The 23,618-nt window shown below is 45.8% G+C and overlaps 1 protein-coding gene across 1 annotated transcript; it reads right to left on the reverse strand.

Moving 5' to 3' along the window:
- Positions 1 to 4,341: 4,341 nt before the first annotated feature.
- LOC144669979 (dual oxidase maturation factor 1-like) lies at positions 4,342 to 22,974 on the reverse strand. The gene is made up of 8 exons (XM_078532281.1): positions 22,586 to 22,974; positions 16,864 to 17,032; positions 14,471 to 14,528; positions 12,341 to 12,475; positions 11,163 to 11,376; positions 8,746 to 8,960; positions 6,249 to 6,427; positions 4,342 to 4,854 (listed from the first exon to the last, which is right to left on the reverse strand). Exons 2-8 carry the CDS (start codon positions 17,008 to 17,010, stop codon positions 4,834 to 4,836), a joined length of 969 nt encoding a protein of 322 aa, XP_078388407.1. The 5' UTR covers positions 17,011 to 17,032; positions 22,586 to 22,974; the 3' UTR covers positions 4,342 to 4,833.
- Between the last annotated feature and the right edge of the window lie 644 nt (positions 22,975 to 23,618).

Below are 23,618 nucleotides of genomic sequence, written 5' to 3' on the forward strand. Positions count from 1 at the left end.
TGCAATGGGGACAACTCCAGAGGCACGTCATCAGTGCCGGACTCTGCATGTACCTCGTCCCCTGTAGCTCTCCAGCTGCTGGCGCCATCGGCACTCTCTGTCCCTACCATCTCCTCCAGCGATCGTGATGTGGCCTCTCCACTGTGACCCGGGACACTAGCCAACGGTAAAGTCCCCACCGAGGTGTGTGTGTCTGCGTTGGTGCCTGGCTGGCTGAAATGATGTGCTGCAAGTTGCACATGTTGTGGAGGGGGGGCCGTGGGGTTGAGGTGTGGGTCACTCTGGCGGTGATGGTGAAATTAACAACAAGGACAGTGCATCAGTTAGCGTACATTCAGTTCAACTTTTCATCCCTTTCCTCCCCAGCCTCATAAGTCGCTCAACCTTCAAGACCCTAAGGAGAAGAACATTGGTGAGTTGAAAAAGAGTCAAGACAAGCCCCAAATATTAAACACACATGCAGACAGGCTGGTCAGATGGCCTCAGGAATGCCACACGGCATGTTATGAACCATAGGAGTGGGGAGAGTGCAGAGGTACCTGACCTGGATGCATTGTGGCCTGGATAGTTGCGGGGCTGAGGAAATATTGCAAAAAGGAGCGACATTTGCTGTCGATCACAGGAGATTGAGAGGTCACATTATTGGCCTTCATCCGTAAGGAGGGACATAGACCGGGTGGGCAGAAGGCAACATTTCTCCTTGGCGCAGGGATGAGTAACGTGGTGGCATTCATCTAAGTCGAGTGCCATGATGTTCATAGCTGAGGTGCTGAGGACCTTTTGGACAGAGTAATGTGGGGCACACTGGCTGAAAGTGTGCAGGAGGTCCCAAACCCCCTCAGATGAAATAAGTCTTTGGCTGTGCAGCAGCGATCCAATGGCATGTTAGACCATAGTGATGGTGGTCACAAATGGGATACGGTGACTTTGGAAGGTGGTGGAGACGTGATCCCTCAAGGGACGAGGGTCCCTTCTGTATGACCCACACGTCAGAATGTCTCAGTCTGTGAATGAGCATTGTTTCAGCATTAACAATTGCAGCAATCATCAGTGGTTTGAATGGTGGGCAGACAGAGTGGATGGGACTGTGGACCTCAAATATCTGCCCGCTGGACCCCAGCCTCGCCGCCCCCGGCCGCCCTGGCCTCCTGCCTCCTGTCCAGCTCCATAGCCTGCTCCTTGAATAGGGTGAGGCACTGGAGGAGGGTGCGCCCACCTCCAGTCCTCTGGCGCTCCCAGGCATTGTGGTGAGTTTTTGCCTGCAAAACAGATTTATTGGGGCTGATCGCTCATGTACTCTGCACACGCACCCCAACCACTGTGGCCCATCTGAGGCCTCCAGCGGCTCCTGTCCACACTACTGGTGATCAGTCCCCAGAAAATGGCACAGCTGGTCTCAACCCCCTCCCCCAACGGCCACCTTGGACACATTTGGCATCCATCACTTTGAATATCACATGGCTCTTAGCGCCCATGGCAAGGAGGCGCAACTAGGTGTGGTGCCAATGCCAGCAGATGGCACTTGCCCAAAACACCTTGAATCGCCCCTTGCACCATCTCATTACCATCATTATGACATGTATTGGAGCTCTGAGTATGTGTCGTGTGGCCTCCCCTGTAGGTTGCCCCCAGACTACTCAAATGCCACAAAGACCAACATATGCTGCGGGGAGAACCCTTCTTCTCCTCAACCACTAAGGCTGGTGTAAGCAAGGTCAGTACCCATTTGCCCACCCAGCGAGCGACAGATGCCTTCTGCAGTAACGACAGCAAGACATGGTGAGGGGGGGGGGGGTCAAAGGCTAAGGCTGCCTTCTGGGTCAAATGGCCAAGATAGACATGGTGCTCACCCTTCCAGAGCGCAGCCAATCATTGAATCTTTTCCTGCACTGTGTGCCAGTGCACCACACATCATCATGGGCGCTTACAGCATCACCAACCTCCTCTCACGTCTGGCTGGTGACATGGGGGGGCCCTCCTCCTCCCCCCATCCTCCGGATACAGCAGGTGCCAACGGATGCCCACCTCTTGCAGGAGGACAGCCAGGCATGCATCGGAGAATCGAGGGGCACAGTGACCCCCCCGCTGGCCTCTCCTGCAGCCTGCCCCCCTCCTCCTCCTCCTGCTGCTGTCCACTCAGACCTCCCTCCCTCTCTCCTCGATTGGCCATGGTGCACTGCCTCAAGCAGACTGCCCGGCCACTCTTTATACAGGCTGCAGTTCCCCATTGGAACCGGCAGTCTGAGCACGCCCACCCCCACTGCTATTTTCCCGTTCTCCCCGGGAGTCGCTTACCCGCTGGGTGGGCCTTAATTGGCCCGCCCGCGGAAAATGGAGGCGCGGCCCACTTCTCCAGCGGCAATCGGCCACCCGTCTGACCGACAAACGGAAAATTCTGCCCTACACCTTCTGATCCAAGATCATTTTTTGCCATCGTACTTATTTCGTCTGGTACTAACAAAGCTACCTCACCACCTTTCCCTTCCTGCCTGTCCTTTCAAAAGATTACATACCCGAACCAGCATAAAACGATGCGCGATGACATCGGGTGAGCATCCCGTCATCGCCCGCTCACGCAATGTTTTGGTCGGTGGGCCTGTGCGGGAGTTGGAAGCACGCCCGCCGACAGTGAACAGGCCTAGTGAGACCGTTAAAGTCCCAGTTAAATGTAATTTTTCACTGCCCAGTTGGCGGGCAGGCGAAAAGGCCAAGCGGCCTTTGCATTTTTTTGCGAAACCTCATTACTCAATAAGTAAAGACACTCCTTTTTGATCTAATGGCATTAATGATCTTGGTTACCTCTTGATTGAATAAAACCGACAACGTTAAGTGGTTAAGTGCAGATAAGATCGGAGGTCCATTCTACAGCAGGCTTGGACTCAGAGCCTTAAACCTAACTGGGTCATTAGTCACCGCCTGGGAATTCATGATGAGCTGCTCAAGCGATAGTGTGGTCCCATCTGATTTGCTGTTGCCACATCTGTCCGAGAGCAAAGATGCTCGCTTCCTTCAAGACTTTTGGATGCAAAACAAAGTTGTTCACACAGCAACTTGTGTGGCTGACAGCAAGGGAAATTTCTAAAGATTGTTGCAGAGTCTTATCAGTCATCTACCCCCATATGTGACAGGACAGTTCACTACCCAGAGCATTTAAACATTTCACTGGCCATCGCAAGTAGGTCACTTTGATCTTTAATGATATTGGCATTTTTTAAACAAGAGTAACATTTTAAGAAATGGTAAACATCCTTTTAAAGTATATATATATATATATATTCACAAGCAGAAAACAATATTCATTTTCATCTGCCGACTGCAAAACTTACTGCTGCTTATTTCCTCCATGTTGCACATATCTAAGATATTACTCATCCCGGCTACAAGTTTTAAGCAAATTATATTCTTTCCAAACAAATCAATGTGCCAGAACTGATAATGCTTTCCACCTCGCTACATGTCAAACCCATTCTGTATCTCAACTGTTGCCAACTTCCTGCAGAGCTGACAAGCAATGAGGAAGAATTAGATGTGCCCAGTTCTGGACATGCTTAGTCATTTACACAAGGCTGTTTGCCAACAAGAACGACCCCGTGAACTAGTTTACGGGAAGCAGGAGTTAGGATTGAGAACAGTGGAGAATAAAAAAAAAACATTGCTGCTTCCAGTAACTCCAGCGAATGGAGAGGTAGCTTTTAAGAGGGGGGTAACGACACCTCTTTTCAGGTGGCCTTCGACAGTGCCTCGATTCTGTTGTTGACGCTGCTGCAGTTGGGCAGTATTGTTGGGGGGGACATGTTAAACTGAGTTGGAAGTTCTAGGCACTAGTAGAAAGCTGTTGCATTTCTACAAATTAACATCTGTACAGTCATGTCTCTCCCCTTCACTTGCCTTCATTTATGTGGATCATTAAGCTATTAAATGCGACCTTACATGTCTAAAAATAACCATGAAATACGTAACAATAAATGTTTCTGTCCCAAAGGCACAAGATTTAAGGTTAATGCAGAAAATATATTATTAATCGGAATTGAATTGTTGTCAAAGTTTATCAGCCCTTTCCTCCCTCTCTTTTGTCAAGGACTCTGAACTCTGATGGCTGCAGGACCCTAAAGTGTTTCCCTCAAAGATTACATTCTGTGTTACTTTTGAGATCCAGGTGAGAATGCTGACTCCTACAATGGAGGGGTTTCTGGAGTGTGGATATAGTCAATACTGAGGTTGAAACTTCTTGTGGTTGCCGCCTGCGCTGTAAGGATTCCTTATGCAATATGAAAGGGACTCAGTCGGTGCAGAGACAGGCAGGACTCAACTCGGTCTCCATTCCTGCACAGTCTAAACACGGGATTGCACTGCAGCTCTGGCTCAAATAAAATGCTGTCCTATTCTCCATTGGGATGCTCTTTTCTCAATTCCCCTTCCTCATTTTTTTTTTTAATCGCTGCAAAATTTGACCATTTAATTAGCTTGATGTGTATTTCATTCACATCCAAATGCAACCATCCAACTTGATACATTCCTCCTGAATCTAAGGTGAGCCAGCAACAAGTGTCCATCTTCTCCGGTTTAATTGCTTTACATTTGATTTCTTCTGAGCAGACTCCTCGCCTCCTGAGTGCTGCAGCAGTCACATCTTTGTGCAAAAATACAAGAACAAACGTGAACTAAAAAAGATTGTGTGTTTTTCCGCTTCTAGTCGGCAATGTCTAACGATAGAAATTGAAGGGTACTTGGAACAGACGTGGTATAAAAGCCAAGCTCTTGAGAAAGCAAAAAGCATAAAGTTTTCTGGTGGGAAGCTGCTCATAAGTGGATGCAGCAGGATTTCTCTCTCGTTTATACAGCCTTCTCTAAACTCTGGAAAGGAAGGGAACAAAAATTCAATTATGCTGTGTGTAAGATCAAAAATATTTAACATGGAAAAAGTTTGGAAATACATTATAGTGAGGTGGGGTGGGAGGGAGAAAGAAAAGGAAGTGTTGGGGGTGCAGAAATTGGGAAAGAAATGTAGTAAATTAACACACCTTTTGACCAAGCAAGTCACAGTTGTAGAGCGAAAGTATTACTTTTCCAGTGTTCTTTGTTGGGGCAGGTTGAGTTTTATTCTGCACCTTTTAAAGTCATTTTAGGAGTATGAGAATCACTGGCAAGGCCAGCATTTGTTGCCCATCCCTAATTGCCCTTGAGAAAGTGGTGATGAACTGCTGCAGTCCGTGCAGCGAAGACGCTCCCACAGTGCAGGGAGTCCCAGGGTTTGGACCCAGTGATGATGAAGGAATGGCTGATACACATCCAAGACAAGGCGGTGTGTGACTTTTTTTTTCTTATTTGTTCACGGGATGTGGGCATCGCTGGCTGGGCCAGCATTTATTACCCATCCCTAATTGCCCTTAAGGTGGTGGTGAGCTGCCTTCTTGAGCCGCTGCAGTCCGTGTGATGCAGGTCCACCCACAGTGCCGTTAGGGAGGGAGTTCCAGGATTTTGACCCAGTGACCCAACTTGGTGGGGGAGCTTGCAGGTGATGGTGTTCCCATGCACCTGCTGTGGGTGGCGGTTTAAGGCGATATTGTTGAAGAGGACTTAGTGAGCATCTGCTTCCAAACTGCAGGCTGGGGATCGGGATCGAGCATCACACACTCTTCAGTTTCAGGCATTGTTGAAGGTTTAGGTGTGAACTAATCGCAAGGTGAGTCCTGGGGCGTGAGAATTGTGGTTGTGACAGTTTGGCCAGGGCACGTGTACCCTGATATAATGGTATATGTGGTCAAAATTAATGGGCAGAAAATTAAGGGAAGTGTACCAGTTTCCTGACATGTAACTGGTGGCCAAGGGTCCCCATGCCTGTGGAAGAACTTGGGAACTTTGGCTTTACAATCTGACCATCCTGTAGTGGAAGTGGAGCCCTTCTTGTGACAGAGACTCAGTAAAGTTGGGAATGCATAATGCAACAACTTGCATTTATATAGCGCCTTTAAGGCAGTGAAACGCCTCAAGGAGCTTCACAGGAGTGTTATCAAACAAAGTCTGACACCAAACTTTGGTGCAGTTTGGTCAAAGAAGTAGGTTTTAAGGAGCGTCTTAAAGGATGAGAGAGGGGCGGAGAGGTTTAGGGTGCAGATTCCATAGTTTCGGGCCCAGGCAGCTGAACTCTCAGCCACCAATGGTGGAGCGATTCAAATCAGGGATGCACAAGAGGCCAGAGTTACAAAAGCAGGAAGATTGCGGAGGGATTTCCAGTTTCCTGCACTCACCTCTAGTGGCAAACTCTGAACAACTTTCTCATCATCTCCGTAAGTGTGGTTAAAAAAGCTAGTTTCATGGCTGTCTTCTTCATTGTTGCTGGCATTTACCAGAAAGACCTTGTCCAAGGTTGTCGGGACAAAGGTGCTCATGGCTATGATGGCTCCCCCGATTATTAAACAGAGCAAAGCTGCAACAATAAAACAAACAAAAGAGAAAGTCAAACTTCTTTAGCTTCTGAAGCTTCATGTCTGTAAATGACACATTCCATTTGTAACCCCACCACTACAAATTCCATTTGGGGGCATGGGGGCATTGGGGGGTGGGGGGAGGGAGTGTATATTAGTGTAGATGCTGTGAGGCGCCAACTCTGTCAGATCTCAGTTGCCGGCCCCTCCAGATGGGGTCAGGGGTCAATCCCATCGTTGTTGGGTGCTCACAGCCACCAGGGGTACATCTGGGACACCCATCAGATAAGATAAGCACATTGTCTGCACAGCGACGGTTGCAATTCCAGTAGGTTTGGTGCAGGGGCCCATGCAGGGGAGAAGGGCCTGTCACACCTCCCCCTACCCCCAAAACGTCGACCTCAGAGGCTCCCTTAAAAAAAAGGAGCATTTTTTAAAAAAAATCTCTGAGCCTGTACCCCAGATCATTCCGCATTCACCCTTGGTCAGCTGGCAAACTTCTACTACTTTAAGGCCCAGAGTCCTGTGATTTTTCACACAAGACGGGGATATGGCCGAGTTTCTGAATTTGCCAACAAAGGGACATAGGTCATCAACTGCCAGTTGCGTTTCAGTCGGGGAGTCTAGGACCTGACAGCTTCTCCTAAAACTTAGAGGCAGATCTTTCCAGAGTAGAGTTAGGAAATACGTTTACATGGAAAAGGTGGTAAAAGATTGGAGCTCTCTTCCGCAAATGGCATTCAACGTTGTGTCAATTGGTATTTATCAACCTGAGATTTTAAATTGTCAACCAAAGGCGTATGCAGTTAGTTCATAGATCAGGCACTGAATGGCAGAACAGACTCGAGAGTTGAATGCTCTACACCCGTTTCTATGATTCAAAGCATATCTGTTAAATCTATTAAGGCACTGGCTCTTGCTGGGATACTGTTCCACTGGCATCGACAACTCTTTATGATGAGACCATATAGCCTGACTGGCCCAGCCTGTTTTGACCTCCTAACATGGTGTGTGCCATTGGAGCATTGGAAAGGCTGCAGTAGAGATTCATTCCCAGTTGGAGGCAATTTGTTTTTTTCAATCAAGTTGGGCTCGAGAAGCTGAGACTCTAACATTATAGAGAAGAATAGACTTAGAGGGCAATTTGATCACAGGTTATCAAGTGCTGAAGGGGATAGGGTGGGACCCATCGTGGGAGATTCAGTGGTCCAATCAAAAGTCCATTGACTTTCGGTGGGACCGGATGATCCCGGTGGTGGGCGGGGCCAGAAAATCCCACCCATTTGAGTTGGAAGTTTGTTCCAGAGAAGACTAGAAGTCACAATCTGAAATTATGGATCTAGGTTAGATGTCCGGAGGTGGCCCTTTACCCAAGGAATAGCCGGGTCTGTAATAGGCTGCTGGCTTTCGCGGTTGACTCCGATTCACTGAATTCCTCCTGCCAAGTGCCCGTAGGCCCATTCCTGGCTGGGGAGGACTTTACTGCTCACAAAAGGTAGGTAGCGCACACCATCAGTCAACACCTGAGTGATCTCCTGGCCTCATTCCGATCGCCTAGAGAGGCTGAAGAGGAATTTCACAGAGCTACCCCACCTAGTTCCAAGTGGGATGGAAGAGATTGTGTGTATGTATGTGTGTATATACATATATGTGTGGGGTTATGTGTGGGGTTATGTGTGGGGTTATGTGTGGGGTTATGTGTGGGGTTATGTGCGGGGTTATGTGTAGGGTTATGATCAAACTACAGTAGATATGATAGCTTACTCATGTCTGCCCTACCATTCACCCCACCCCCCCCCTCCCACCCCACTCCCCACCCTTTCCCCTGGCTCTGCACTTCCATACAAGCTGTTGAAACTCTAGCTTTTTCAAGTTCTGACGAAAAGTCATCGGCCTGAGACATCATCTCTCCATAGATGCTCTCAGACCTGCCCGGCGTTTCCAGCATTTTCTAAATTTATTTTGGTAAACGTGAACATTTAAGGAGAATAGAGGTCACAGAGCCACTGATTGGCTCATGTCTTGGTCACATGGATGCTTCATGGGTATATCAGCAACTATCTTAAAAGGAATGAAGAGCAGCCGTCAGCACAATGGGTCAGACAGCTTTAACACTTTGTAGTCATCTGCTCTCCAAAGGATTTGGGGATAATAGCCATCTTACACTGCATTGCCGCTGTGTAACTAATTGTACTTGATTATTAAAATTGTTTGAGTTATTGGTTTCACCATTGAATTGGTCTACGGTAGGGTAGGGTGAAATGAATCGACATTCCCGCCTTGGACCCCAGCCCCAAGAATGACTGTACTGGTTACCTACCGGTTACTAAGGTTAGCCAAAAGGATGGCCCGAGATAAGTCTTCAAAGTCATATCATCAAACTGGATGGTGCAGAGTGGAGTATTCCGTGTGGTACCAAATGAGATCAATGAGAAGATCATGAATAAGCCGGTCACCAGTATCATGTATCCTCCATATAAAAAGACCAGCAGCCACAGAAGGATATTAGAAAGCATCCAGCCACAGAGAGCCACCCTGGTGAGCAAGAAGGAAAATATAAAGGCACTTCCTCAATCTCTAAAATCTTTGTACAGATGAGTTAAATCAGGTTGCATAGACTAGGCTTGTATTCCTGATTATAGAGGATTGAAGGGTGATCAGATCAAAGCATTTAAAATGATAAAAGATACAACATGGTGGATACAAACTATTTCCTCTGGTAGGGAAGTCAGATCGAGGGGACAGAGCCTCGTGAGAGCCGGGATAATCGGAGGGGGTGAAATCAGGAAATGCTCCTTCACACAAAGGGTAGAAATCTGGCACTCTCTCACATAAATGGCTGTGGATGCTGTGGAATAATTGAAGTTTTCAACGCAGATTTTGTTGGGTAAGAGTATCAAATGATAGGGAAGCAAGGCTATGAAATGGTTTGAGATACAGACCGAACTGAATGATAGAAAAGGCTCAAGGAGCCGAATGGCCTCCTCCATTCCTATGCTCCTATAGGCACAGGAGTGTAAACAGCTTTAAATTTAACAGTGGAGAACATCCACAGCAAGTATTAATTATTACCAATAGTGAAGTATTAAGACTCACATTTGTACAACTCCGCATCATATTGAAACGTCTCCTAGAGCTTCCCATTGCAAGGGTTGATTCCTCAATAGGGCATTCTGGTGCTTGCCAGGAGCACTGATCCCAAAATCGAAGGCTGGCGGGCTTGGGTCGTCCATTTACTACAATAAACTGGACAGACTATCAAGGGGCTGCAGACCAGTGCTCTTGGTGAGCACCATTCCTCATGAGGAATGTCTGAGCAGAGCAGAGCCCAGCTCTGCAATGAATTGCTGTTGTGCCCAGTGGATTCTATCTATGTGGCAGCGAGTTCTTGTGCACAGCCTGACAGCACCTTAGATAAACTCGCTGAGTCACTGTGGAGGGGGGGAACTTTTATAATTTACATCTAATCCCAGAGAAGAAGCAAACGCTAATGTGAAGGGCGCGATTACCCAGCAACACCTCCGAGCACTAAAATAAGACCTGTTGGTCAGGCCCAGTGGCCTTGCTCCATGCTGTAAAAATTTTGTGCAACATTCTAACCAGCTGATGATTGAATGATGCTTTTGCATTACCAACTTCACATTTGTGCCACAAAAACACAAGAATTAGGAGCAGGAGTAGGCCATTCAGCCCTTCAAGCCTTCTCTGCTATTCGAAAAGATCTTGGCTGATCAGATTGTGGCCTCAACTCCGCCTGCCTGTCTGCTCCCCCTAACCCTTGAATCCCTTGTTGATGTAAAATCTGTCTAATTCAGCCGTGAATATATTTAATGCCCCAGCCTCCGATCCTCTCTGGGGAAGAGAATTCCAGGGGAAGAGAATTCCAAAGACCCTCAGAGAAAAAAGATTCTCCTCAGTCCTAAATGGGAGAGCCCTGATTTTTAAACTGTGTCCCTTTGTTCCAGACTCTCCCGCAAGGGGAAACATAAGGCCATAAGACGTAGGAGCAGAAGTAGGCTATTCAGCCCATCAAGTCTGCTCTGCCATTCAATGAGATCATGGCTGATCTGATAATCCTCAACTCCACTTTCCTGCCTTTTCCTCATAACCCTTGATTCCCTTACTGATTAAAAATCTGTCTATCTCAGCCTTGAATATGCTGAATGACTCAGCTTCTACAGCCCTCTGCGGTAAAGAATTCCACAGATTCACTACCATCTGAGAAGAGATTCCTCTTCATCTCTGTTTTAAATGGGCGACCCCTTACTCTGAGATTATGCCCTCTGGTCCCAGACTCTCCCACAAGGGGAAACAACCTCTCAGCATCTACCCTGTCAAGCCCCCTAAGAATATGTTTCAATAAGGTCACCTCTCATTCTTCTAAACTCCAATGAGTACAGGCCCAACCGACTCAACGTCTCCTCAGAAGAAAATCCCTCCATACCCGGGATCGACCTGGTGAACCTTCTCTGGACTGCCCCCAATGCCAGTATATCTCCCCTTAAATAAGGGGACCAAAATTGTTCACAGTATTCCAAATGCAGTCTAAGGCCCCAAGTTCAATTAGCTGCTAGGCCAGAAAGCAGTAAAGCCCATGGCAATGGTTCTTTCTCCACCACCAAGTGGGCCAATATGTTGTTGACTATGGAGTTTTCAGAAAAAAAAGGTTGATTTGGAGGCCCTAAGATGTAGCAGCATTTTTCCCTTAACACACCGATTCTTTGTTCTATAACTTACCACATTGTGGCCGAGGCGTATTGGCCAGAGACCCTGTGCTGTGAATAAACACCACATGGACTGCTGGGAGTAAACTTCTCTGCTACGTACAGGATTGGGTTCGGAAGGCCCCTCTCTAGCCCTTTGCGATACTGGCCTTCATAGTCCAGACCAAACATCCATAGAAACTCTTCATTGTAGTTGATGATTTCATTCAGTTGATTCTCAGGGAGTCCTGTGGACACATCATTACATGGCTCATGAGTTCTTCATTGTAGTATTTTCCCTGCTTTCATTGAGGGTTTTGACTTGCAACCAATAAACAGATGGTTTGAGATGTTTCATGATCTAATACATGCTATGCCTGTTTTCAGCCTTCATCACTGGTGAACCTTATCCTTCATTTATATATTTGCAACTTAAACATGTTCAATAATTGAGCATAATTCATGATTTTTTTTTCTCTTTATTCTTTCATGGGATGTGGGCATCGTTCTCAATTGCTCCTGAACTGAGTGGCTTGCTACACCATTTCAAAGGACAGTTAAGAGTCGACCACATTGCTGTGGGTCTGGAGTCATATGTAGGCCAGATAAGGGTGGCAGATTTCCTTCCCTAAAGGGAATTAGTGAACCAGAGAGTCACCATTGCTGGGGCTAGTTTTCAATTCAAGATTTTATTAATTGAACTTAAATTCCATCAGTTGCCATGGTGGGATTTGGGTCTCCAGGGTGTTAGCCTGAGCCTCTGGATTACTAGTCCAGTAGCATTACCACTACGCCATGGTGTCCCTCCCTTAAATTGAGAGAATGGGGGATAATGAGATCCTGGAGATTAGCTCAGATGAAAAGGGAAGTCCAAATATTTTAAAATATATTTGTTTTTGGAACATGGACAACAGTGGCAAGGCCAAATTTATTACCAACACTAGCTGGCCTGAGGTGGCAGTTGGCCCCTATACTGGCTCCCTTCCAGATAAGCAGTAGTGAACCAATTGGGTTCTTGCAACCACCTGGCAGCTTCCATAACCATTTTCCTCTTTTCTTGGTGCCAACCCACAAATCAGCAGATTTATTGAATTCAGTGGCACAATTTGCCATGGCAGGATTTCAACTTGGGGGATACACAGTCCCACACTGCAGCCATTGCACTACCACCCACCGCAAACAGGGGAGGACGGAGAAAACTGAAAGCCTTACCTCTCAGGGTTATATTTACTCCTTTGAACCCAACGTGAATCCCAACTTCTGCCTTGACATTCTCATTACTGAAGGACTTATATGTTGTGTTCACTGTGGTGTACCCTCTCTCCCAGTCATTGGTGAAATTCACAGCTGAAAGAGAAATAAAAGGATATTGTTTGACTTACTCTTCGCCAAATGTGAAGACATGCTTTGAATATCCTCCTTCTTTTCCATCACAACCAACTATGCCCAAACAATCTGGCCCAATATCATAAACTAAGCTCAACTTCCTTATTTGGACCTGTATTGTAAATCAGTTGTCAAGTTTATGTTGTGGAGTCATTCAGACTTCGATTGGACATATTAGTAAATTTTGGATCGCTCAGCTTCATACACAATCATCGACAATCAACGAGCAACTGTGTCTCTGAGTCATTCTTCCAGTGTGTACACGTTTATAGAAACTGAAATTTATTTGTTCAGGTATGGCTAGGTCTTGTTGTAATTCCTTGGCTCATAGAGAAAGTCTTTGTGGATACTGACTTTGCCAATTATCTTCCCGAGCAACTTTTGCAGATCAGTTCTAAAACTAATTAATCCAGTTTGCCTGTAGCCGCTTCAGTTTGCTGTATTTTAATCCATGCCCCTTGTACAATAATTAGCCACTACTGAATTGTCCAATCCAAGCTGGCTTTACTACTGCCATCTCCTGGCAACTCACATTGCCTCAGCAAGCCATGACAGGTGCATTGTCTGGGTGCGGTTGTTATTTTTGCTTTGTTTTATTGTGGGAAGAATAGGTGGTTAAATATTAGGCTGAATAGCTTCCCACAGGGACACTTCTCCTGTAGCTTTGAATTTACTTCTATAATTTTTGAGATGTTATATAATTTAAAAGTTTGACCTCTTCAGGGTTAATGGTTTATATGCCTGCATCTTCTGTTTATACAGTTATACAATACAATATAAACCCTTGTTGCTGATGAAAGCCAGTCGGTGACGGTCGATAGAGGGGCTAATCTTTATTCAGTCTTATATTTATTTACAGAGTGAAGTATCACAAGCATATATCTCCTAACTCAACCCCACCCAGTTTCAGTAAGTGCCTTGTTATACCTGCTCAAGTAAAACACCAATTAATGCCCCCCACCCCACCCACCCCCCCCCCCCGCCTGCATATAATTAAAGACAAATTAACAATTTTCACTCTTTTTAAATTCAGATTATGAAACTGCCCTTGGATCATAAATTCACACAGCACACAAGGGAGGCAGCATTTGCCCCATTATACCGTGCCTTCTGTTTCAGTTTCCTACAACATTTGCAGGCTTCTCTCCTGGTCCGCATTTTGTTTTTGAATGCCAACCAAAGAATTGTTAAAATTCAGGTAGGGAGGGAAATACTCTAATATCTACCATTCATGTCTAGACACAGACATCGTGAAACTCCTGAGCTTGAAGGAGTAAGAGCAGGATGGAAGTCAGGCAGCTCCCGGGTCCATTGGGTTCACTACACTTTCTTTTATAAATACACAGGGAAGGGGAGCGAATGTCTTGTGTCTGCACCCACCCACCCCCCCCCCCCCCCAACCCGTTCAAAGGGAGAAGATAACTTGAGAAAAAGCCATCAATGCTACCTTTACTGGAGTTGAAGGATTATTTCCAGTTCTCTAATGGCAATCAATTGCAGATCAAACATCATTAAGACAGTGGTAATCAAAAAAAAACACTTTAAAATCCTAAACCCCATTTGCATTAATATTCCTGAACAGGTTGGACATTTAAGGGACAGTGTTAATGTCACAGGTACCCACCCCTTTCATGAATTAAGGATCCTAACACCAGAATAACTACTTCCTACTTCACTTAACTTTAGTGGTCTTTAGTGGTCTGCTCTCACACAGAGGTTCTTTTTCATTTCCAACATTAAATTGTAGCTCACTGCTGCTCTGACTGAAGCAAAATGCTGGCCAAGTTAACAATGTACAATTACACTTTTCAGTTATTTCTCTGGAGCAATTTGTTGTTGCCATAATTTAGGTCAACACAGGGCTGAATGGTGCAGCCATCACTGCACTGTCAGGCCCTCACTGAACTGTATCCCTTTGATCAAACAAAGTGCCCTTAACAATCTGACGCTACTCACCAACGATAACGGCACCAATGAAGAGGCTCAGGCTGACCCTCACAAACCAGTGGAGTTTCTGGAAAATGGTCACATGTTATAATACAAAGCTGTTATCCAATAGCAAAGAGATATCCCAAGCGCTGTGCCACACCAGTATTTCAGCCACTCTACATTCAGCCCAGGGAACAGGTTGAACCGACCGTCACGATACATCTATTGTGAAATTGCACTGGGTAATATCAGAGAAATAAACTTATCACATCTACCCAGTTCCACGTGTCATATATTCTTAATTATCCGTATACTCATCCATGAGGCCAAAGAAGCAGTGAGCCCAGGTTTACATTTTATGTAGACTGATCAAACAAAGGCAGAACAGCTTGAATTGGAAAGGGGCACATCTCGCACTACGTAGGTATAACTCCAACTGAACGGCTTCTGAGTATTGTAGTAAATCAATACTTATAATCTGCTGACCAGCTTAATACCCTTTCTTAAATACCAATCAAAGGGAATCGCACGTAATGCTTCAGTTGCTAGTGTACAGCAGCTATTGTACTCTCAGCTCCTGACCCCATTACAGCCTTTGTCCAAACATGGATAAAAGAGCTGAACTCAAGAAGTGAGGTGAGAGTGACTGTCTTGATGTCAAGGCAGCATTTGACCGAGTGTGGCATCAAGAAGCCCGAGCAAAACTGAAGTCATTGGGAATCAGGGGGAAAACTCCCCGCTGGTTGGAGTCATACCTAGCACAAAGGAAGATGGTTGTGGTTGTGGGAGGTCAATTATCTCAGCTCCAGGACATCCTGGGGGTTACCATTGACCAGAAACTGAACTGGCCTATCCACATAAATACTGGGGCTACAAGAGCAGGCCAGAGGCTAGGAATCCTGCGACGAGTAACTCACCTCCTGACTCCCCAAAGCCTGTCCACCATCTACAAGTTACAAGTCAAGAGTGTGATGGAATACTCCCCAATTGCCTGGATGAGTGCAGCTCCAACAACACTCAAGCAGCTCAACACCATTCAGGACAAAGCACCCCATCCACTACCCTAAACGTTCACTCCCTCCACCACTGACGCACAGTGGCAGCAATGTGTACCATCTACAAGATTCACTGCAGCAACTCACCAAGGATCCGTCAACAACACTTTTCAAACCCGTGACCTCTACTACCTAGAAGGTCAAGGGCAGCAGACACACACCACCACCTGGAAGTTCCCCTCCAAGCCACTCACCATCCTGACTTGGAAATATATCGGTCGTTCCTTCCCTGTCGCTGGGTCAAAATCCTGGCACTCCCTCCCTAACAGCACTGTGGATGTAACTACACCACAGGGACTGCAGCGGCTCAAGAAGGCAGCTCACCACCACCTTCTCAAGGGCAATTAGGGATGGTCAATAAATGCTGGCCCAGCCAGCGACACTCTCACCCCGTGAAAGAATAAAGTAAAGTTCAAGGTAAATGTAGATCTGCAGCGAGAAGACATTGCGGAAGAATTGTTCCCCTATTCTCCTTTGGACAAGTCACCTTTTTAAAAAAAATGGTTCAAACAGGGATACAGAGGAACAAATTCCTTTGAGTTGGATACAAGCTCAGTCCTTGAAATTCCTCTATTATCTGTAAACAGAGTCAGAGCCAGACAAAATCATTCTGCAACGCCCCACCCACAATCCACTCACAAGGGTCAGGCAAACCCCTCCCTAACATTGGAGATTTGAGCACTAGAATGCAGACTGCAGTGAGGAATAAGGTTTTTTTGTGGTTCAGGATTCAAAGGGCATATTTGAGCCAGGCCAGTGAAGAAAATAACGCTATTGTTACGCAGAAAAATCATTCCTCACTTCTCCCAGAAGATGTTGAAAATATTTTTGGTATCTCTGCTAATGTCGGCTGGGTGTGTTTAGGCATTAAGTAGAATCATACAGCACAGAAGGAGGCCATTTGGCCCATCATAACTTTGCAGGCTCTTTGAAAGAGCTATCCAATTAGCCCACTCCCCTGCTCTTTCCCTGTACACTGCAATTCTTTTACTCCATTTCATGTATATATTCAATTCCCTTTTGAAAGTTACTAATGAATCTCCTTCCACTGCATTAGAAGTCAGGCAGTGCATTCCAGATGACAACAAGTCACGACGTTAAAAAAAATTCTCCTCATCTTCCCTCCGGTTCCTTGGCCAATTGTCTTAAAACCGTGTCCTCTGGTAACTAAACTCGCTGCCAGTAGAAACAGTTTCTTCTTATTTACTCTATCAAAGCCCCTCATAACCGTAAAACTCCCTTTAACCTTTTCTGCTCCAAAGATGAGAACCCACCTAAACCCCTTCATTAAAATTACTCTTGCAAAATCATTCTTGGGTGTTTTCTATGCACTGGATGAAACCCCCAAATAAAACAGGTACTCACTTCTATCCCCCGGAAGCCAACGAGTATAACGAGAAAGGCCACTAGGAAGACTAGAAATATAAGAATGATCACAATTTGGATGGTGTTGAACAATACGGGTGTCCTTGAAGTTGGATAGAAGGGGTAAATGCCATCATAAAAGGTCATCTTTGTTGCCCTTTGCGTATGCCTGAGAATGACAATTGAAGATGTTACAAGTCCAGAGTGAAACTGCACAACTTATTGGATACAGTCAAGCTGAAATGCTTTGATTGGCAATGCTATTACTTAGCGTCATACTTCACAGGATCATAGGACAAGCAGTTGCAAATATTCTGTGGATTGTACCAGGAAAGATAGTGGAATCTTTACTCAGATGTAATGGAAAGACATCTAGAAACTGAAACTATAATAAAGAGTAAAGCACATTTTGAAAGGGAAGAGCATACTTGCCCAAGCTCATCGAATTCTTCCACAAAATAACAAAAAGGCTAACATAGTAGATGTAACATATTTGTATTTTCAATAGATCTTCAATAAAGGTACTGCAGGCAGGACTTATGACTAAGGTAGGAACATGTAGAACAAGGCGACAAATGACAGGATAGATAACAAGCTGGTTATAAAACAGAAAATAAAGAGTAGAGGTTAAGAGGGTTACTCAGACAGTGGAAGATGGGAAGTGGTGTTCCACAAGGATTGATGCTCAAACCACTGTTGTCCATTATTTACATAAACAATTGGACTCAGGAATTGGAAGTACAATTTCAAAAGTTGCAGGTGACATGAAATGAGAAGCTATAGTTAACAATAAGGAAGCCTGACAACAAATACAGGACAACAGCATTAATAAACTTGTAGAATGTATGTGTAATTGGCAAATATAGATAAGCAGGAGCTTTTTTCCATTCATGAGGCATACATGTCACTGGTACAGCTAGCATTTGTTGCCCATCCCTAATTGCTCTTGAACTGAGTATCTTGCTAGGCTGTTTAAGTCAACCACATTGCTATGGATCTGGAGCCAGATGTAGACCAAACCAGGTTCCTTCCTTAAAGATGTGCCAGTGAACCATTTGTGTTTTTATGACAATCAATGATAGTTTCAGGGTCAGCATTACTGAAACTAGCTTGATTTTATTAATTGAATTCAAATTCTGCCAGCTGCTGTTGTGGGATTTGAATCTGTGCCCCAGAGCATTAAACTGGTATCTCTGGATTACTGGTCCAGCAATATTACCACTTCACCACCATCTCCCCCAAACATTTGGCAGGAAGACTAAGGAGGCTGCATACCCCTTAGGAAAAACAAATCTAAATGAGGTACAGGAACAGAGGGATCCAGGGGTACAGACAAATCAGTTACTAAAAGTAGCAATGCAAGTTAGTAAGGACATAAAAATAGCAAAGCACGGGGTTCATTTCTAGAGGGATAAAATTGAAAACTAGAGAAGTTATGTTCGACTTGTATAGAACCTTGGTTAGAACTCACATGGACGAATGTGCATAATTCTGTTCTCCATGTTATCAGAGGTACTGGGGAATGTGAAAAAAAATATACAAGAATGATGCCAGAAGTGAAATGTTATACCTCACTGGAAAGATTGAACAGGCTGGGGCCTATTTTTTAAAAAAATGAGAATGTGGAGGGGGTGGTGGCCTGATTTAGGTCTTCAAGCAACTGTGTAGTTCTGAAAAAGTTTGATAATAAATCTAGGGAAGACATTTCTACTTGTGGGGGAGGCCAAAACTAGGACTCATAAATATGAGAGTCAACAATCAGCCCAGCAAGGAATTCAGGGGAAACTTCTAGGTAAAGAGTGATTGGAATGTGGAATCTGCTGCTACAGGATACAATTGGGGTGAATAGCATAGATGTATTTACGGAGAAGCTAGAAAAGTACATGGGGGATAAAGGATAAGAAGGATAGGCTGATTGCGTAGACACAGGTGGCTCGTGTGTAGCATAAACACTGAATTGTACCTTCTGGGCTGAATGACTCTTTTCTGTGCTGTAATTTCTGTATGATTCTATGAAGGATAACACTTAAGAGTCAGCAAACAAAGCTATTATGCCACCTAAGCACGATTTTTCTTTGGAAAAGGTGAGGCTGAGGTGGGGTAGCCTATTAGATGACGGATGTAATCCAATATACGAGTTCAAAGGAACAGCCTTTAGTAGGATTAATAGCAGTGTAGCTTCATATTTTTTTAAGTTCATTTACAGGATGTGGGATGTGTGCGTCACTGGCTGGGCCAGCATTTATTGCCCATCCCTAATTGCCCTTGAGAAGGTAGTGGTGAGCTGCCTTCTTGAACACACGCAGACCATGTGGTGTAGGTATGTTAGGGATTCAAGATTTTGACCCAGCAACAGTGAAGGAACGGCGATATATTTCCAAGTCAGGATGGTGAGTGGCTTGAAGGGGAACTTCCAGGTGGTGGTGTTCCCATCTATCTGCTGCCCTTGCCCTTCTAGATGGTAGTGGTTGTGAGTTTGGAAGGTGCTGTCTAAGGAGCCTTCATGAATTCCTGCAGTGCATCTTGTAGATGGTACACACACTGCTGTTACTGTGTGCCAGTGGCAGAGGCAGTGAATGTTTGTGGATGTGGTGCCAATCAAGCGGGGCTGCTTTGTCCTGGATGGTGTCAAGCTTCTTGAGTGTTGTGGGAGCTGCACCCATCCAGGCAAGTGGGGAGCTTCCATCACACTCCTGACTTGTGCCTTGTAGATGGTGGACAGGCTTTGGGGAATCAGGAGGTAAGTTACTCGCTGCAGGATTCCTAGCCTCTGACCTGCTCTTGTAGCCACAGTGTTTATATGGCTAGTCCAGTTCAGTTTCTGGTCAATGTTAACCCCCAGGATGTTGGTAGTGGGGGATTCAGTGATGGCAATGCCATTGAATGACAAGGGGCGGTGGTTAGATTTTCTCTTGTTGGAGATGGTCATTGCCTGGCACTTGAACGGCGCGAATGTTACTTGCCTCTTGTCAGCCCAAGCCTGGATATTGTCCAGGTCTTGCTGCATTTGGACATGGACTGCTTCAGTATCTGAGGAGTCGTGAATGGTGCTGAACATGGTGCAATCATCAGCGAACATCCCCACTTCTGACCTTATGATGGAAGGAAGGTTATTGATGAAGCAGCTGAAGATTGTTGGACCTAGGACCTACCCTGAGGAACTCCTGCAGTGATGTCCTGGAACTGAGATGACTGACCTCCAACAACCACAACCATCTTCCTTTGTGCTAGGTATGACTCCAACCAGCGGAGGATTTTCCCCCTGATTATTATAATGCTAGCTCGGTTGATCACTTAGGTTTCTTGTCAAAATTGGAAGAAGAAAACTAAATTGTTGGGAGTGACTGCAACTAGAAGGATAAGCTCTAGTCTATGTTAATGCCAATATCTATGTCTGGTTTGCTGCTTTAGGCCTCAGAGGACAGTTAAGAGTCAACAACATTGCTGTAGATCTGGAGTCACATGTAGGCCAGGTAAGGATGGCAGATTTCCTTCCCTAAAGGACATTAGTGAACCAGATGGGTTTTTACAACAATCAATGATAGTTTCATGGTCACCATTACTGAGACTAGCTTTCAATTCCAGATTTATTGATTGAATTCAAATTCCACCAGATTCCACATTCTAATGCAATGAGTTTTGAGCCCACCACCCAAGAGCATTAGCCTGGGCCGCTGGATTACTAGCCCAGCGATATTACCACTATCCAACTGTCTCCCCCCAATTTCTAGCATCTGTAGTGTTTTGCTTTTGTGTTAAAGTTGAAAGGAGGCAGTGCAACAATCCATTTGGCTCTTTGTTCAGTCTTTATGTCTTTAATAGATTTTTGTAGAATTCTTCAAAATAAGTAAATCTTTATTTGGGAAGTTCCTTTTTAAGTTCATTCATGGGACGTGGGCATTGCTGGCAAGGCCAGCTTTTATTGCCCACCCCTAACTGCCCTTCGGGAGGTGGTAGTGAGCCATTTTCTTGACAACCATGAGGCTTGCTAGGCCCTTTCGGAGAACAGTTTACAGTGCTGTAGGTCTGGAGTCACATATGATTCAAGGTTTCCTTTCTTAAAGAGGGTCTGTGAATCAGATGGGGCAGGATTTTGCTCTTGGTGGGCAGTGCTCGGTGGGGGCGGTAGGGAAGCTGACTACCTCCCGCGATCGGCAGTGCACCGCAACTTTACACGGGCGGGCCAATTAAGGCCGGCCTAGCGTGATACGCGGCCCACGAAGGGACAGGCTGGGGCAGCAGCTTAATGTCCGCCGGGTCCAATGGCGACCTGGCAGCTGATTCAAATGCAACCTCGGCAGCCCCTTGAAGGCTGCCGCTGAAGGACGCGGAAGTCCTGTGCACGGAGACCGCAGCGGGTGGACACGGCAGGCGGGAGGGCAGGTCGGCAGGGCAGTCGGACCCGCATCTCTCAGATGAGTGCCTCGTTCCCCCTCCCCGGAGGAGGTGGCAGCGAGGAGAGGAACCCTTGTCCCCAGGGACGGGAGGGGGAGGAGGAGGAGGAGGAGCCCCTCCCCCCTCACCAAAAAGGCCTGGGAGTAGTTGGCATCCAGGGTCAACAGCCACGACGTGGTGAGGTGCACATGGGTCCAGCACCGGGAGCGGTTTAACGATCGGGAAGGGTGAGCACTGAGTTGGCATGGGTCACTTTTGTAGAACAGGTAAGAGCTGCCCATCCCCTCCCTCTCCCTCCCCCCTCCCGTGGACCTCAGAGGTGTTGCAGTGTGAGTGCCAAATGTCAATGAGGCAGGATCTGGCCAAGGGGGTGAGCCCTGGCTGCTTGGGACAAGTGCCTTGCGGCTCGAGGGCCACAGCTCAGATGTGCCCTGCGAGGTGTTCCTCAGGTGGGATTGGCCAGGCAAATGCTGAAGGAGGCTACCTCTGCCTTAAAAATTGTTCCTTCGTTTTTCTCTCCCCACAGATGCTGCACCGACTTGCTAAGTAGTTCCAGCGTTCCCTCTTTGTGATCCAGCCTCTTAGAAAACATTTGTGACACAGAAGGAGGCCATTTGGGCCATTGTGTCCATGCTGGCTAACAAAGAGCCTAATCCTACCTTCCTGCACTCGGGCCATTAGCCCTGCAGGCCACGATCCTTCAAGCCCACATCCAAATACTTCCTAAGTGCGCTGACAGCTTCTGCCTCTACCACCCTTTGAGGTGATGAGTTCCAGATCCCCGAGCACCCTCTGGATGAAGAAAAATGCTTTTTCATATCCCCTCTAATCCTCCCACCAATCTTCAGCTTCTAAATTTACAGCTGAATTTAAAAAAAAGTAGGATACATGTTGTTAGCCCGAGTTACAGTTAGCATTTGGGTTTTGTTAACTGGCATTCAGCAGGGAACTATTGTCAAGGAGACATTTCTCTCTCTCACACACACATTTCACTGTGTAACAAACCCTGGTTTTAAAATCTATTTCCTATAGGACCTTCGAAAATATGTTGTTAAACATCCTCAATCCAAGTAGGTCTTTGTAATGCTTTCAAACCATTTGATACTGAATAATTAACTCGATCCAAAGCTTAAGTTCTTCTTGCCAATTTTTTCTAAAATTCAACTGGGAGACCCACCCCCGCCCTTCAACCTGCTGGGCGAGGGCGATCTCACTTGTTTTTGCCACCGCTATGTCTGCAGTTTTGGAGACAGCAGGCGCACAATTCATTAGAGAGAGAGAAAAAAACAACCTTGGGGGATAAAAAAGACAATCAGAAACATCTTACCTTAGCAAAGTAGATTAGAAGCTCCAAGACTGAGCAAGAGGTAACTTTCCTTTACCAGGAGGGAAACTGACAGCGACTCGCTGAGAGGAACAGGCTGGAACGAAGTCAAGTTATTTTATATCCGCCTTTCCGAAGCTTCGTCGTGACTTTAGCGTGACAACTATGCAGATAGCATTTTCAGGTGGAAATGTGCGGAATGAAATGAACGCGGATGGTGTTGGAAGAAGGCAATTTTCAAAGGGTAGCCTTTCCTGGAAAATGCATTCCTTCGCTGAAGTTGGTAAAGGTTTAGTTTTTGGACACCGTTGAATGGTTTACGCCTGATGTGAATAGAACAAATGGTCCTATTATAGGCTTAGTTACCAGACAAACGAATAAAGAACGTGTAAATAATACGAGAAGGTGGCAGGGGGAGTGATTGTGGAATCTAAAGTATGATGCTCACTGCATGGACAAGACTTTTACATAGGCACATACATAATCCATCAACAGGCTTCTATCTAAAACACAGATTCATCTTTTAAAATTAAATAAATTGAAATTAATTTAAATGTAAATTAATAAAAAAAAATGAGCACTTTAGGAAAGTGAAGGCTTTGGAGAGGGTGTGGAAAAGATTTACGAGAATGGTTACAGGGATGACAGACTGGTTGACATTGGAGCTGGGGTGTTCCAGGGAAATAGGACTTAGAGGCAAGAGTAGGTCATTCGGCCCTTCGAGACTGCCCTGCCATTCACTAAGATCATGGCTGATCTGGTTGTGGTCTCAACTCCACTTTCCTGTCTGTCCCCCCCACAACTATTGACTCCCTTGTCTATCAGAAACCCATCTAACTCAGCCTTGAGTAAATTCAGCACCCCAGCCTCCCCTGCTTTCAGGGGAAGGGAATTCTACATACTAATGATTCTCTGAGAGAAAAAAATTCTCCTCATAGAACCATAGAAAAGTTACAGCACAGAAGGAGGCCATTCAGCCCTTCTTGTCCATGCCAGCCCAAGGACACCCAGGTGCCCTTTCTAATCCCACCTCCCT

This window comes from Cetorhinus maximus, chromosome 30 (genome assembly GCF_964194155.1).
Source record: "Cetorhinus maximus chromosome 30, sCetMax3.hap1.1, whole genome shotgun sequence".
NCBI classification, from domain to species: Eukaryota; Metazoa; Chordata; class Chondrichthyes; order Lamniformes; family Cetorhinidae; genus Cetorhinus; species Cetorhinus maximus.

Bases quoted from the DNA above. Each gene is read 5' to 3' on its own strand.
- LOC144669979 (XM_078532281.1), bottom strand. From the start codon at position 17,010: ATGACCTTTTATGATGGCATTTACCCCTTCTATCCAACTTCAAGGACA. The intron at 14,529-16,863 runs GTGAGTACCTGT...ACCATTTTCCAG, and splicing joins TTGGCTTCCGGGGGATAGAA to AAACTCCACTGGTTTGTGAG. The intron at 12,476-14,470 runs GTGAGTAGCGTC...TTTCTCTTTCAG, and splicing joins CATTGGTGCCGTTATCGTTG to CTGTGAATTTCACCAATGAC.